Source organism: Drosophila sechellia, chromosome X (assembly GCF_004382195.2).
Source record: "Drosophila sechellia strain sech25 chromosome X, ASM438219v1, whole genome shotgun sequence".
NCBI classification, from domain to species: Eukaryota; Metazoa; Arthropoda; class Insecta; order Diptera; family Drosophilidae; genus Drosophila; species Drosophila sechellia.
Window position 1 is genome coordinate 19,164,832 of NC_045954.1, and position 16,323 is coordinate 19,181,154.

General features: G+C 44.3%; 1 protein-coding gene across 1 annotated transcript; it reads left to right on the plus strand.

Moving 5' to 3' along the window:
- Positions 1–14,187: 14,187 nt before the first annotated feature.
- LOC116802095 (protein Diedel) lies at positions 14,188–14,758 on the plus strand. Its single transcript, XM_032725218.1, is given in 1 exon segment — positions 14,188–14,758. A coding segment is annotated over 1 exon segment (366 nt). The 3' UTR covers positions 14,554–14,758.
- The last annotated feature ends 1,565 nt before the right edge of the window (positions 14,759–16,323 follow it).

Sequence of the window (16,323 nt, forward strand, 5' to 3'; positions counted from 1 at the left end):
GTCGTTGCTGCTGCATTGATTTTTCGCTGCCTTGCTGCTGATTTTGTCGCTGCTGCTTCCGAGTAAATGTCATTGACCACAAGGCGAACAACAAAGGGGCGTTGCAGTGGGCGGCAGGAGGTGGTAGGGGGCGGTAGTGGCCACTCGCCACAGTCAACAACCACCAAAAGTAATCATCGCAAACGTTGCTTTGGGGCGGGCATGGAAATGCAGAGGGGTGGCGCGGGGCGGAGTGGCAAGTAGTGGACATGAAAGGGGGTGTGCGCCTGCAAGGACATCCAGCTGTGTGAGCTGCGAGCGTCAAGGAAAACTAAATATGACGGCCTTTGCTCCATCCAATCCCCCACCTTCACCATCCCGCGTTGCCATTATCCCTGCGCCCGCTGACCAGCAGTCCGAGCTGGAGTTGTTTCCCTGCCGGGAAAACTGCAAGGAGCAATGCGATTAACGTTTCAATATGCGACAGTTGCAGCGCGACTTTCGAGCTGCTGCACTGGCAGAAAAAAGGTATATATTCTCAATATAGGTGAACTAACGAAAAATGTACTTGTAGGCAACTTAATATTCTTTGGTTGGGTGACCTCAACATCGGGTTGTGGTGACCTTAATCTGTCAGCCTTCAGTTGAAAGTGACCTTAAACCAATATTTGCCTTCTAGCTACTTTTTTCTGGCGGTGCAACATCGGGTGGGGCGGGGCGCAGTTGGCGGGGAGGGTGTTAATTTACCATACATGTGGCACGACTCGTCTCCTTGCGACCCATTCCGAGCCTTTTGGACTCGTCTCCTGTCGCTTGGCGGACCTCCTGCGGTCCAGAGCCATGGCTGCATTCATAGAAAATTACGCGCTAAGCTGCAGTCGCAGTCGGATTCTGATTCGGATTGGAATTGGGATTGGACTTCAGGACTCCAGGACTCCAGGACTCGTGGACTTCTAGACAGCGACTCGGAGCGGACTTGGGTTCGCTGAACGGGATTGGGCGCGTGATTGGGCTCTCAGATTGGCTTGGAACTGAAATTGGTCTGGGGACTGCGATTTCGGACTTGAATCGCACCGAGAAAGGTGATTATACCTTTTGGCGCAGGATCGGAGCTTGAAGTTTTCATATATTTGCGCTGGATTGGCGATGAGCTGTGGCTGTGGTTACGTAACCTAAGCAGCTGCAAGCTGCAACCTGGCTTGTTGCACAACCCACGATGGTCACCCGGATACCTGTGCTGCTTACGTGGATGATTAGGGTCGCAGATTACGCTGTTACGAACCCGAAGGCGTTGCTTCGTCCTGCGACTTAACTTGATATTTAATTGTGAAAGTGTCTAGAAGTAAGCAAGGTATTGCATACTTTTAAGCAGCTCTATACATACGTGATTATTTTGCTTGGGAATATTTTAAAATCATATATATACAGGCTTTCGAAATGTTGCACCCTGTACTTCCCTCAGTGCCCTGGGTATACATGGCCATATCCCATCCCGTGCTCCTTCGAGTGAGGTAATTAGTCATCCCAATCGCTTGGTCCCAGGACTTTGGGGCTGGTAGCTCATCGCCGGCTTTCCGTTCTCTAGATTTCCGCATTTGGCGGCGTTGAGCTTGTTAGCTGTCAATTTACATCTCACGTTACGTGATGAATTACGCCATTACGTGGATGTGTGCGTGGGTGTGTGGGTGTGTGTGTGGGTGTGTGTGTTTTGCGGGCGCTCCGAGTTTTTCAATTAGCTCATTTCTAATAATTCAGGATGTTGAGGCAGTAGCCAAAAAACACCGTCGGCCATTTTAGTCATACACATAAAGCTACACTGTTTTATAGCTATACAGAGTTCAATGCGGTCGGGCGATTACAACAAAAGTCGCACACATTTAGCCCCGTGGGTGTGCAGGTGTATTTTATGAGTACGAGTGTGTGTGTGGGGGTGTGCGGGTGAGAGTGTGTGGGTGCCCGGGCCTCGTGGGCAATTCACCTGACTAATTAATAACTAATAATGTGCAGTGCGCTTATTAGAGAAGCTTGCATACATTAGTCCGGGACTAATATCATTATACGCTGGCTGGCGCTGCTCCGGCTCTGTAGGCTCCCTGCCACTCCCACTCCGCCTCACCCCACCCCATTTCACACTCCGCGGCTCGCCCCACCATCCCACCATCCCGTCAGCCCCACAGCCCCCCTTCCCAACTCGAAGAGCGCACAATGTGTGCTGACGGCTCTGACAGCAAAGCTTTTGTCTGGCGCCCACTCGTGCACTGAGAAAAAATAAGCTGAGCTACTTTGGAAACTTATGAGGTAATTACCAGTAAATAAAATAATAAAACTTTGTTTTTCATTTAAATGCAAACGTGTTAACTTAAATTATTTGCAGTTAAAAAGATTAGGGGTAAAATTTAAAAATAAAACAACATATCCTCTCCAATGGAACTCGGCTAACAAGGTGTGCATTTTCTTTGAGTGTATGGGTATCTCCGGCCTGACTTCCTGTCACGTACACACAATGCAGGCTGGGCACCAACACATGCGCACACACGGACACGCACACAAAGAAATGCAATTATGACAATCAAAGTGGACAAATGCAGTTTGCTGCCAAATGCTCGATGCCCAATGCCCAATGCCGAATGCATTCGTGCTCCAATCGCAACCCATCAAAGGTGCGACTCCGGCTGACAAATGACAGGTGCACGGCCACTCAAAGTCACCTGGCCGCCTTCTGCCACCCAAGCGATGAACCACCCACTGTCCGTAGGCCACTTTTAACCATCTGCAAATGCTCGAGGGAAATTCATAGTTAAAGTGGAACTGCACTCAGGAAATATTTGCGGTATCTTCAGCGAACAGTACTCACTTTGAGATGGATTCTAGTAAGTACGACTTAAGGTAGATATTTCGCTTCTGAAACGTAATAGCAAGAGCTAATTGAGGCAAATGATGTTATAATTGATAAACACCCAACCTAATGCTAATTAAAAATGCCTAAAGTAAGCCCACTTCTATTCCCTGGGACTTAAAAAGAACTTAGAACTCGTACTCTTCAATTGGCGGAAATAACTTTTCTGTTCGGCACTCATTTTAATTCGCTACTAATTGCGGGTCATTAAAAAGCACCTACCAAAAAAAATGCGGGAAAAGGTTAGCGCTTGACCTCCCAAAAAACGGAAAAAAAAAGAAAAAGAAGCTGCTGCAGAAAAGAAGCAGCATTTTAATCTAGCAATTAAGGCATAATGTGCTTTAATTAACCGCTAAAATCTAAAAGGAGCGCATAAATAACCAATTGACAGCGCCGGCGAAGAGTGGCAAGAGGGGGAGGGGGGAAGCCAGGGACTTACCAAGGCCATAAATTGAATTACGTTAAGCCCCCAAGCATAATGGTCAAAATAACACGCAATTTGCCGGCTGCCCGCAAAACGCCCCAGAAAAGAGCGGCCACCCACAGAAACAGCTATGCGAAGCGACCCACCGCCCAGCCGCCCAACCGCCCAACCGCCCACAGGAAGGCCAAATCGATGGCACCCACACTCTTACTTGTGTTAATTTCTGGGAAATCACTTAATCCTTTAAATATCGCCCGCTCGCTGCTCCGTGACACCTTAACCCACATTTGCCCCGCGAACCGAAATGACGCGCAAATTTACATTGCCAGCCCCTTATTTCCCCTTTGCCGCCGAAGAGAACGCCACAAAGTGAACGCCATTAGTGACGCTCTGAAGATTATACCTAGGAATGCGTGTAAAATGACACCAATGTATTGCTATGACCCCCCACCGCCCAGCACCACCCCCCCGCCGAAGCCCTAGGCCACCGCCCACTTTCGCCCTTTCTCGCCATTTCGACGAGCCACCAAGCGTGTTACTCTATTAAATTTAAATTAAAAATTGATTAAAATGAGCCCGGCTCGTGGGCCTCAGCACGACCCACCCCCTCTTTTGGGGTCACCAACGAACCCCATTTGAAGTCGGGTGGGGAAAGGGGATGGAGGTGCCAAGCACTTGCAACTCACGGCTCGCAGCTGGAGGATACACACAATTAACGTAAGCTTTTCCCTCGAAAATCGGGTGGAAAAACGTCGGCGAAAGTTGTGGGTGGGCTGGAAAATTGCGGGCGGTTGGTTGGCAGCAGGAAAAGCGAGAAACGAAAAGCGGACAGCGGACCACCGCACTGAATGCGTTGCGGATAAGCAAGTTTCGCCGTTGATGTTCCGTGGCGAAAGTTCGCATAGCGGGCAGCGTCTTATTCTTGGGCTGCGTTTTGGTAAATTAAATTTGTGCATTACGCAAATGAGCAGCCGCAGCACGAAGGTGATGGCTTCCTTACGCCGAACTACACGGAAAAGAATTGGGGGTCAGACGTTAATGTGCTGAAATCCAATGGGACTTGGAAAACCCTGCTAAAGGTGTGCAAAAGTAGGCAACAAATTATTTGGAAACTGATTTATTCACTTATTCACAGCATACTTACGATAGTAACGTGTGTACGATAGTACATTCTTTTCTCACAGTGTACGATGAGCTGCAGTGCGAATGAACCCTTGCCTCACAACTCAGAGCCTAATGATCCCTGGCCAAGAGATTGGATGGCCCAAGTGGGGAAATCAGGAAAATCGGAAAGGGGATAGGGGGAAAGGGCTCCGGGGGAATGGATAATGTTTGTGCTCGCCTGATGCCTCCTGCCATTTGATTGGATTGCTGCGGTGGAAGCGGGCCGGGGCAAGGTGACTGGACATTAGGAAGTGCCAAAAAGACGGCGAATTACATGGCAAAAGCTTAATGCTTAACATTATTATCAGTGATAATATGTACAAAAATATCAAGTTTAGATATGTAATGCACTAATCCCTACACTTACCTATAGCAAGCTAACTGTTTCAGTGGATTAAAGTAGTAGTATCCTTCTCTAAATAGGATTCCACCTTTCCGCCTAACGAAGTTCAATGGTGGAAGAGGAGCGGGTGGGATTGGATGGGTGGGCGCCGTGATTTGATTGAATTTTTGTGGTCTCAAGTCGCCGTCTCGAGATGAGTTGATTTTCCTCAAGTCAGCAAGAGATTTTCCCGCCCATCCCCCATTTCAGCAATTTTCCACTCCCTCTTTGTTCTTGCGTTTTAATTAAAAAGTGTCGCTTAGTGCGACTGTCCATTTGACTGATGGGTGGGGAGGAGGTTAGGTGATGGGATATGGGATGTGGGCTGGTTGGCTGGTTGGGTGGTTCACTTGGTGGGGCGTTTCAGCAATTAAGCCGCCGTGTTGCACGCTGGCGCCCCCTGTCGCTCGGCTTAATGAAAACGATTATCGACTCGGATCGGCGGGACGAAGGGGATTCGGCAATTGGATAGATGGAAATAGGAATAGGAGTGGCACGACTGGATCTGGAACTGGCTACAAACTTATTGCTTTACAAATTCTTTAATAAATTAAATGTCCTGCCCGACTGAAGAAGGAGTGGGGGCAACAAAGAATGGAGGGACACTACAATCTGGCTGAGCATCATCAATGCCATTGACTGGTGTTCGTTGGCGCTTCAGTGAGCAACTTCATCATCGGTTATGTGCCGGCGCAATCGGACTGCGGATGGCTCCAGCTGATGGATGGCCAAATGCTCGACTGCTCCGCACGGGCATTCAGTGATAGATAGGTGGATGTACTATAGGTGAATGTATAGATGGATGGGTGAATTAAATTAAATCTAATTTGTCCTTGGCCGTTTTGTGGCCAGCACTCCTGTCAAATGTCCACATGGTGGCGTCGCCTTGGCATCTTGTAATAATAAACCAAATGTATACATATGTAAGTTGGTAGGAAATGCACGCATGGTACTTGGCTTGCAAATTGATTTTGGCTTCTTTGAGGGATTTCTTTCGACCAACTGGAGCTGGCCAAGAACATTAGCTCAATTGGCAGTTTGTCATTTTCATTAGGACAGAGGCAACAACTTAATATGCCGCCTTTTGTGTGCCCAATGCTACCCAGTTTTCTATTTGCTACATCCATTTGGCTGTGCAGTGGAAAGATATTTGAAGAATGTATGAACCAAGGAATTACCCCTCATTTGTTTATTGAAATTCAAATTAAGATAGAAGATAAATTTATATTATAAAAATGCAATCTATTGAACTAAATATCTACACATTTTATACATAATTAGTTTCTTGGTCGCGAAATTGGCCACATCTCGTTGCCCGGAAAACCCTTGATACCCACCGAGCAGCAGAAAGAAGTGAAGTTGGTAAAGAGGAAATGGAAATTAAAACGAGCCACTCAATTACGCAAATTAAAACGAGAATGTAGACGGTGCTAAGGCAAACAAAACCGAAAAACAAAACAAAAACAGAACGTAAAAGGGCATAAAATATCTTAAAAGAAGAATGCGAACAGCGTCCTTTCCCCATTTTCATTTCCACCACCCCCCACCCCCATTCCACCACCCCTTTCAGGCAGCGCGTTTTCCCTGCTTTTCCATGTCAACCTCATTTTTTTTCTCACATTTTTTGTTTTTCGTCTTGTTTTTACAAAATAATAAAGTTCGCCGAGGTCGCCGTCATAAAATGCGCCAATTGACGCGGGTCAACTGCTCGAGAACCCTTTCCCAGACCCATTTACAGCGCCCCTCCCTCCTGGAGCACCGTAGTCCTGGTCCTGGTGTCCTGCAATCCCGAGGTCCTTCGAAGGTCCTGCGGGCCGTGGCATGCTGAGGGCCAATAAAATCAAATTAAAAGGCGCCAAAGTGTCACGATTATGAGACTTAAGCGAAATCAATTTAAAGCAAAAAAAAACCAGCGAAAATGAAAAAACAGCGAAAGTTAAGGGCGCAAAAGTGAGAAAGGAAAAGTGGGTGGTTTTCCTTCATTTTCGGGCGTTGCGACTGCGATGGAGACGTTGTCCATGTGTCAAAGTGGCCCCCCAAAAGGCCCCCGCCTCGTTGCCCCACTGACTGACGTTTTCGGGTGCGCCCATGCAAATTACGAGGGATAACAAATAGTTGTTTTTTCGCCGCTGCCCGAAAAAAATGAAGACAAAGGACAATATTCAGGACAAGACGGGGCAGGAGGGGACAGGACAGGGAATGGGAAGACATACCTCGAACTGGGCTGGGCAGCAAAAGTCAAGGCAAATGGGGCGGGTTGTAGCAAAGATATAGAAGGCAGCCCATCAACCCAAACTGAACGTGCGGAAATCGAAGCGAGATGATAGTTCGGGGAAATGTGGCGGGAAAAACTGAAACGTTTTCAAAGCTCACAAAATGTGAGCTTTTGAGGATTTAGGCTGCATTTCAATAGTTGGAATGTATTTAATATTATGCCATGTTAGTAATGTTAGTTTAAACTTCAACTGCAGAAGCACATGAGTAATTTGAGTTAATTTGTATCTACGCTGAGATAGATACTTAATCCATATATTTGACAGTACATAAATTTCCAAGAACGAAGTTACTGAACTTTAACCCTTAACCCTTACCTAATCCATGTATTGGGCAGTATATTTGTTTCCAAATCGAAAGTGACTTAGTTTTAAAGTGGCTTGTGCATATTTCCCTTCAATTTTCGCACTCTAATTCCCTGGCATTTGATACCCTCGAAAACGAATCCTATTCGAATGAAGCTCCACTCAGCAGTTTGGCATCATCCTGCTCATCACAATAACCGCTTTGCATGTGGAGACTTCAAACGAATGCTGAGAGTTTTAAGCACGGGCATGCATAAAGCGAAGAATTACCCGTAGTCTTCCAATTACAGATGTTCGCCCACCGCACCCAACCCCCCTTTCTGCTGCCGAGTACGCCCCTGTGGAGTTGACACAACATTAAGTATACGCCCCGTCTTACGCGTGATTGAGGTGGGGCAAAATAAATGGAGAGCCGCTTCAAAGGCGACGTAACGGGAACGGGAACGGAAAAGTCGTCGGCCAGCTTCCTTTCCTTTGCTTTTCTTCATTTTTCAGTTTCGATTTACCCAGCCCCCTGGCGCCCCTTTTCCACACAACTAGGGGGGAAAGCGAAATATTAATTTAAGAAAAGATTTTCAGGCAGCTTGTTTTTTAATAACCCGCCACAACAATGGCTGACTGGCTGGCAGTTCGGCTGTTGGATGTTGTGTATGTAAAATTAATAAAAGTTTAAAGTGTTGCTACAGGCGGGGGCGCGATGAGGGGACATTGGCCGAGGGCGCCGGGCCAACGGGCAGAGCGGGGGATGCAGGATGCGGATGCGGATGCGGATGCGAGTGCGGATGCCTTGACAGGAGCGTCTCCGAAGTCAGTCTCTGGAATGTTTAATGGCCGCATTTCGTTTCATTAAAAATGTATGCGGCCTTAAAAGCTTTCGTTGTTGTTCCCCTTCCCCATCCCCTTGTTATTGTTGTGATATTTTGTTAGCATTGCTTTGTTGTCAGTTCGAAAGGCGGGCGGCGGGGGCGTGGCTGGGCGGATCCTGAAGGAGCGATTGCTCCGTTGCGCTGCAAGTAGGGGCGTTGGAAAAATTGTGTCACAGTTCAGAGGCTGACAAGGCTAAATGAACCATAACTGTAGCAGTCAGCCATTGTCAGGTGCACAGAGAGAAAAAGTGGGTGCTTAGCTGGTACTTAAACCAAATAAGTCACCGAATAACTGTAGCAGTCAGCCATTGTCAGGTGCACAGAGAGAAAAAGTGGGTGCTTAGCTGGTACTTAAACCGAATAAGTCACCGAATAGAGTTAAAACACTTTTCAAACAAAAGCTTCGCATTTGATCACAAACTTCCATATTCTCACACTCTTCTTCATAGTATTTTCCCTCAGTGCACTAGTTTAGCCTTTTCCCCAGCTCCACGGGATTTATTGTGTGGATACTCAAGCCGGCCATTAATCTATTTTTATTTATTTCTACTTATGCGCGACCACCCGGCCGAAAAAAAAAAGTTAGCGGCGAGGGAAAGTGGGAAACTCGTGCAAGAAATTATAAGCAATTGAAATAAATCAAAGTCCAAATGGCAAATAAAAAATGCCTTCTATAAAAAGTAGCCGTGGAAAATGGTTCATTCTTGGAGGTTGGGAGCGTGATATTGTTTTAGCTTTCGGATTATTGCTGTTTATGACACTTCTGGTATTCGAACACCTCCTGCTGGGTAGCGAGGTTTCCATAAAATTAATTAAATTCAGTGAGAATTCTTTGACTTCTTGGTTATGCAAGGAAGAGGAAGAATGCTCAATTGGCATGCAGCTGGAATTAGGAATTAGGTTTTTACTATTTATGCATAATAATCGCCTTGACGATAAGAATATCCTGGAATTTCTTTATAACAATAAAGTCGTCAAATTTAAACGACAGTTTTGCAATTTGTGTATGACTTGTAAAGTGCTGCTGGTTTGTGATTATCTGGACTTCTGTTTGGAAAATTCCATGCCATTCCCTTCCTTTCCCATCAGCCAGTCCCATCTTCATCTGTGTCTCCATCTCGAGTTTGGCATTTATTTCGCTCTTTCAAGTGGCGACATACACAATTTATATTGTCATTCACCCACATTTATTGCGGCAATAATTCATTTAATTTTCCCTGATTTACTTTGTCAAATGTGGACGGGCGGAGTCCCTGTTCCTCGTTTCTATTCCGATTCCATTCGCCATGGCACTCCGTATTCCCGCTGGCCATGTGAAGCTCTATCGCGCATCATTGGAGACCACTTGTTAGGCGGGGATTTCCACTGCCCCTCAGATGTCCTGTGTTGTGATACCCTTTAAGGATGTGGAAGCAAGGAATGCTCCTTACATTCGTTGGCCTAATGAGACTTGCTAATTATAATAAATAAAATATATATATAGTAAGGCATACACAAAATATTCTATAAGTATCAGCTTGTCGCTCGGTAATAATATTAAATTACTATATCAACTCAATAAACATATCATTAATGTCTAGGTTACAGGGTATATTAAGCTTCGTATCGCGGTTTCCCTTACTTTTTCCACTTTTTTTTCTAACTAGCCCATCCAAGGGGGTGGTGGTTGTGTAATTTATGCCACGTTTGCCACTTTTGTCATTTGGCCCGGCTCCATTCCAGTATATTCCATTCCGGACCCCCCATGTTTGTTTTCCCCTTTGGGGTTCGATTCTGTTCGCTTTGGGTTTTGTTTGTCTGCCTTTGTTTTATTGACACTTTTGATCTTTTCCAATGCATGCACGATTCATTTATTATGTATTGGTGTGCGTCCCTGTTTCCCTGTGTGTGTGTGTGTGTGTTTGGCAGGGGGAGTGAGGGTAAGGATGTGCACACTGATTGATACATAGGCTCGGGACAGGACCACGCCCACCTCAAGCGGCCGTAATTTGTTGACAAATGAGTTACAATAATGTCACATTATCAGTTCATCACAATAAAATTATACGCCCAAGGACATTTCCCAGGCCCACCTCCAAGGAGCCGAGGGATCCTGTTGGGCATCCTGTGCCCACTCGGCTATAGCAATCGCCGACAGTGAGAGAAAAACATAGTATACGCATTCACAAAGATCTACGGATATGTATCTGAAAGTTATGGTTTGTATCTGATGTACTTAAGTTATTCTAAATTGACATACAAAATAATTATAATATAATATTAAGATTGTTTTTTGTTGCTTATTTTATGAAATCCGTTATAAGATGCTGACTGAACAATTCATTTCAAATGATTGAAATATGATACTTTTTAGTATAAATGTTATGCTTACAAATGGTCACCTATTAACCTATTTTAACCTATTTTATATTGAGGAAATTTTAATGTACATTATGGCGCTAAAATCTAATATTATTGAATATTTAGTACCTTTTTCAAACGTGAATCGGAAGGATTGAAAAACACAAAAAAGAAGGGAAATTATAGTAAATATAGAACGCTTATAAGTGAAATTATTTAAATAAAGATTGAGCATTTTTCTCTATTGGTATGTATGAAATAATTCTAATTCAAAATCCGAAGTATCAGCGATTTCTCTCAGTGCTCTTAATTGGCTCTGGCCGAGTTTATGGCATCGCCGTGCCCTGCGGACGAGGCTGCTTAAGTGCCTCGCCATCGGTGGCATCCACAACAATCAGTCCGGCGGAGCTCGGAAACCTGTTAATCATCGGGGGCAGGGATGCTGCAGCAACTGGATGAGATGAGATGTGAGATGAGATGGAACGAGATGGATTGGGATGGGAAAGCAATGCTTTCGCTTGTCATGGAGCGCATTAGGCCCAGATAAATGACCAGCAGGAAATGGCAATTCCAAATTCGCACAAATTCAAATGATACGCCAAAAGATTCGGCAGCTTGTCGGCCTGCTCCCCACCCCTCATGTACATATATGTTTGTATATAGAGGCCTTATCGTAACGTAGGAAGATGGCCCAAACAAACCAAGGAGCTGGCGTGGCAACTGTACTCGGTAGCCAAAGTCATTTGACAAACGCCAATTGACGGGCATCGAAGACGGGGCTCCAGAACAACAAACAAAGCGCAGCCGAACGGAGATAGAAAAAAATTCATATCTGATTGTCAAATGAACGAATGACGAATGACTGATACCGGAGTCTGAAATTCGAGAAATCGGAGGACAAATCGGATGGGGATCGGGGGGTCGGATAAGTAATGGGGCCGCCAGTCGAGCGGGAGTTTGTCAATGTGATAAATGCCATTTTAAGTTCCGAATAATGATTCGCAATTGGTATCCCGCAGATTCCACAGAGATTTTTCCAAGAACAAGGAAGCTCATTTTTAAAGAAAATTATTTCGTTTTGAGAATGAAATCATCTTCCGAAAAAAATATTGTTTCAGAAGGAAGTGGGTACTTGAGATTTAGTTTGCTATCCCAACCAGAGTAGTCAGCATTTTGGGGCAATTTTGCTTACGCGGAAAATTGAAACAAACGCACTTGAGCCAATGATCTCGTACTCCCCCAACTTTAATTGATTCGTCAGCAGATTCGAAAGTACCGAATGTTTACATGTTCTACTACATAAGCCATATGTACATATGTACTCGTGCATATAAGGGGGTTCTTAGAACGCCGTGAGTTTGTTCAAAGCCAACTTCATTTGTTTTTCGGCTCGCCAGCAAGTCAGTTCGGTTTTCAGTTCTTCGAAGATCCTATCCAAATAAAATCCTAAAATGTTTGATGCCAAAAATTTGTCTTCCTTACCAAAGTGAGTGCATAAAACAAGCTGTAAAAGAAAATTAAATAAAATAGTTAAGGAGAGAGAACCTACCTTTAAATCCCAATACACAATAGCCAAAAAGTTATTTTTGCTTAATTGCAGTGTAATTATAAGATATTCTTGTTTCTTAATATCTTTATTTCACAGGACTCAAGCACGCGGAAAGTGTCTTTTAACAATTTGCAACATAAGTTGTAAGAAGAAGCAAATCGAAATCCAACACTCAAACACTTCAGACGATGAAAATCTCAACCAAGTCTAAACTAATCTAATTATATGACTATCTACCAGAAATAGAGAATTAATATATGTGTTTAAGTTTTTAGGGATCAGCATGCACTTTTTAGGGAGTATGACTAGTAAAATTATATAAATTATAAATTTATAAGGCGAAGATATAGTTAAGAATGGCCGGAATGAGATGCAATAAAATGTAGTCTTAATCTAGCCAAATAACCATAGGAATTAAGCAAACAATTCAGTGTTCAAAGATATATAATTGTGTTCTTAAGCTCATAATAATAATAAATGATTAATATTTGAGTAAAAGACATCTAAGTAAATAGGACGTACAACCGATTATTGATGTGTAAGTTCTTTAAGCCCATATTATATATTAATCACTTTCCTTCTGTTTTCAATAAATGTATATTGAACTAGAGAACATGGCATTCCAATCCAATTAGGAAATATTAATTTTGTCCCATGTACAAGCTTAATTTCGTTGGGGATTACAAATCGAAGTATTCCAAATCAAAGCAATGCCATCATAATGGTATCCACAGAATGTCCTTTTCAAGGCGAATGACAAGCTGCGCCGGCATCTTTCCCGGATTTTCATTCACTTTCTACACATTTTTAATAAATTGCCGGGACTGGGGCTTCTTTGGCCATGGGGATGTGGCCCCTTGAGTTAGTGGACCCCCCCTTGGGATTCCTTCCGCTACACAATGCACGGAATTCGACATTGACCATCATTCATCATTAAATTGTTTCGCTAACTGTTTTCAGCAATATTTTTTCAGCGTACGCGTGCTGACAAGCCGCTTCCTGCCGTTTTTTCAACGCTCCCGAAATTTGATGAATTTCTTTTTTATTAATTTCGTACCCGGCACAAAAACTTCTTCCTTTCCTTTCTTTTATTTTTGTATTCATTTTTTTTTTGTATTATTTTATTTTATTTTATTTCAGTTCTTGCTGGCCCGCTCCTTGTGTCTTACAACATTTTTCTAATCAGTCAGCGTCCACGTCCGCTTCACATTTTTTGTAGTCTTCCTTCGATTTTCCCTCCATTGTATTCCATCCACTTTTTCCCATTTCGATACGGGTCCACCAAAAAAGATGCCAAAAAAAGATGCTGGTGGTCGGAAAATCGTGGGTAAGGTACATAAAGTGGGTGGCGACTTAGGAAAGAAAAGCCTAAAATCTTTTTTTACCATACTCACTTGGTGGATCTTTGGTTTATCGCAGAGAGAAAGACAATTTTTCGACATCTGAGTGGCAATAAATCGATCAATATTCTGAACAAGTAGGCCTGAAGAAGGGGGTACTTTTCATAGTGATACGAACTTATTTATAACTAGTAAGTAATACTATAAAACCCTTTTTAGATAATGTGAGTGAGTAAAGAGTGTGAGTGCTGTCAAAATGAATATTGCGACCAGACATGTATAATTGTTCACTTGAAGGGTTTACAATCTTAAAAGATAATAGCAAGTTTACAATCTTAAAAGATAATAGCAAGAGGAATCGCTATATTCCAGTGTATAGGCGGCTAGATACCCCTTACTCTCTCTTACAACAGGCATAGTCAAGGAATAGATAAACTAGCCTAACTAACACTTCTAATATAACATTAGGAAAATAGTCTGATTTAATTTGGTGATATTGAAGAATAAAAGAAATTATAAATTAAATAATAAAAATTCTTTTTATTTTTACATATTTTTCAGTGTGCAAGTAAAGGGTAAAATTAAAAGCGCTTAAAAGGTAATAGTACGATGACTTTGGTTCCCTATATAAAGCCCAATATAAAGTTTCCATAAGTTATTCGATCACAATGCGAGCGGTTTCGGTGTCAGTGCTACTCATCCTTGTTGTCTGGGTGTCCTGCTTCGGCGAATCAGGCGCAGATTGCTGCTGGACAAAGGCCAAACTGCTCTTCACGATGGGCAAAGGATCGTGCTGAATGGTCAATGCCAAGACCACCAAATACGGATGCGAGGCCACAGTTTGCGCGGATGGAAGGGTGCTCAAGGGCTCATATTGTGGAGTGGGTTCTTGCAACATCTTCGGCTGCTTTTGTCGCGGCGGCTGTCTGGCTGGAAACTATGGCGAGTCCTTTGTGGAAATAAATAATAAGTATCAGATCAACTTGATAAGCACCCAAATGAAGCTTGCTAATTTAACAGATACCGAGGCTTAATTGTACAACGTTTTGATATTTCCCTATATTTTTACATGCGCAATCTAAAAAAAACTTCACTTTGAGTAAAATAAAGAGTATCAGAGGTAAAGGTTTCAAGTTTGGTGATAGTTAATATACTTACAAGAGCGATTCGAAGTGAATATGTCTAAAAATTAATTGAGATACCGTATACAATAAGACAATATTATAATTCAAAATTAAACCTTAGATAAATGTTTCAATTTCAGGACATCTCACATGAGCGCGGTTAGGTTTCACCATTTAATTCAAGTGTTCGCTGGAGTTATCACTTTACCATTTAGATTGCATTATCCCCTCACTGGGCAACTGGGCGACTGGGCAACTGGACGACCTTTTGACCCCGGAAAGCTAATCATCCGTCCATCCAATCGCTTTGCTTTCGGGTATAATCCGTATATCTAGTGCTGTATCTCGTTATGACGCCCTGTCGCGGGAAGCGTCTCAAAGTTTTGGCCCACTGAATGGGTTCAAAAAGAGCCATAAAACACCCGCTAAGCAGAAGTTTGCATGGTGGCGGGGGCGGGGGCGGCCAAAGTTGGCTTTATGCCGGTGGCATAATCAAGGATCAGTGGAGGCAAGGACCAGGACGAGGACTACGTGTCCACAAAGTGGCGCTCCGCGTGCAAACAGGAGTGGATGTGGCACTGGGCGTGGACGTGGGCGAAAAGAAATGATAATAATGCTCGGGTCAAAACAATATAAATGCAAATGCAGCGGCGCTGGCTGCGCAGTCGGCGTCGACTCAGCGCCTTTTACAGTCCTGCAACGCATTTTAATCAGTTGGCAGTGGAACTCCGGCTCCGAATCAACTGCAGATCCCCCGTCCACGTCCTCGCCCTCCATCCTGTTGGCAATCCCCGACTTTCCGCGGAGCAGTGTCCTGGCCTGGCATGTCCTGTCCTGTCCTGAATGCCAAGTGCGACGTCAGCGGGGGACAGTTTATGAGGATGGCGCGAGAGGCGCGAAAAGTTTACGCCTGCGGCGCGCAGGGGGCGTGGCAGTGGCATGCACTCGAAGAAATATCCATGGAGTTGTGGGGCGACAGGATATACATCCGATGCTAAATTTTCGTTGGAGATTATGACAAATTTAATGCCCTTACAATGCATTTTAACGTACTGGCTGTCATACGCACTATGTTTTGTTTGCAGTGTGCTTTTCCGGATGTGGAAGGTGTCCGGCTTGGCCAGCATCGAGGGACGACTGGTGACTGGTCCGCCCTCACCTGTTACCCGACCCATATATCATAACTCAATTGAGTGGGCGTGGCAGCGTGCCCACAGGAAAACAGCGTTCAGTATCAAATGGAATTGATTGCGAACATCCCAAGATTGCAGCAGCTTAAAAAGAGTTTCGCCAGTTTTCAGTTTTCAGTTTTCCGAGTCCCCGGGCCCGTAAATCAATCGTTGGCCGGGATAATTCCCTCTGATGCGATTAGCCAGCAACTCCCGGAGTTAATCGAGGCAGCCGATAACGAGTCGGACCATCCGGATCATGGAGAATCGGAGTGCATAACCGAGTATCCAAGTATCTGACCAAGTATCTGGGTATACTGGTAGCCGAGTATTCCCAACTGGGTTATGCAATTATTGGCTGTCCGCTTTTACGTATCCAACGAAAAGGGGGGTGGGTGGAAAGTGCGTGGATGCATGGATGCATGGCTCAAAAGGCGCCAAAACTCGCTTTTCTTCTTAACTAATTAAGGCAGCTGCCAAGCCAGATGATGCCGCATTTTCCCCGGCATGT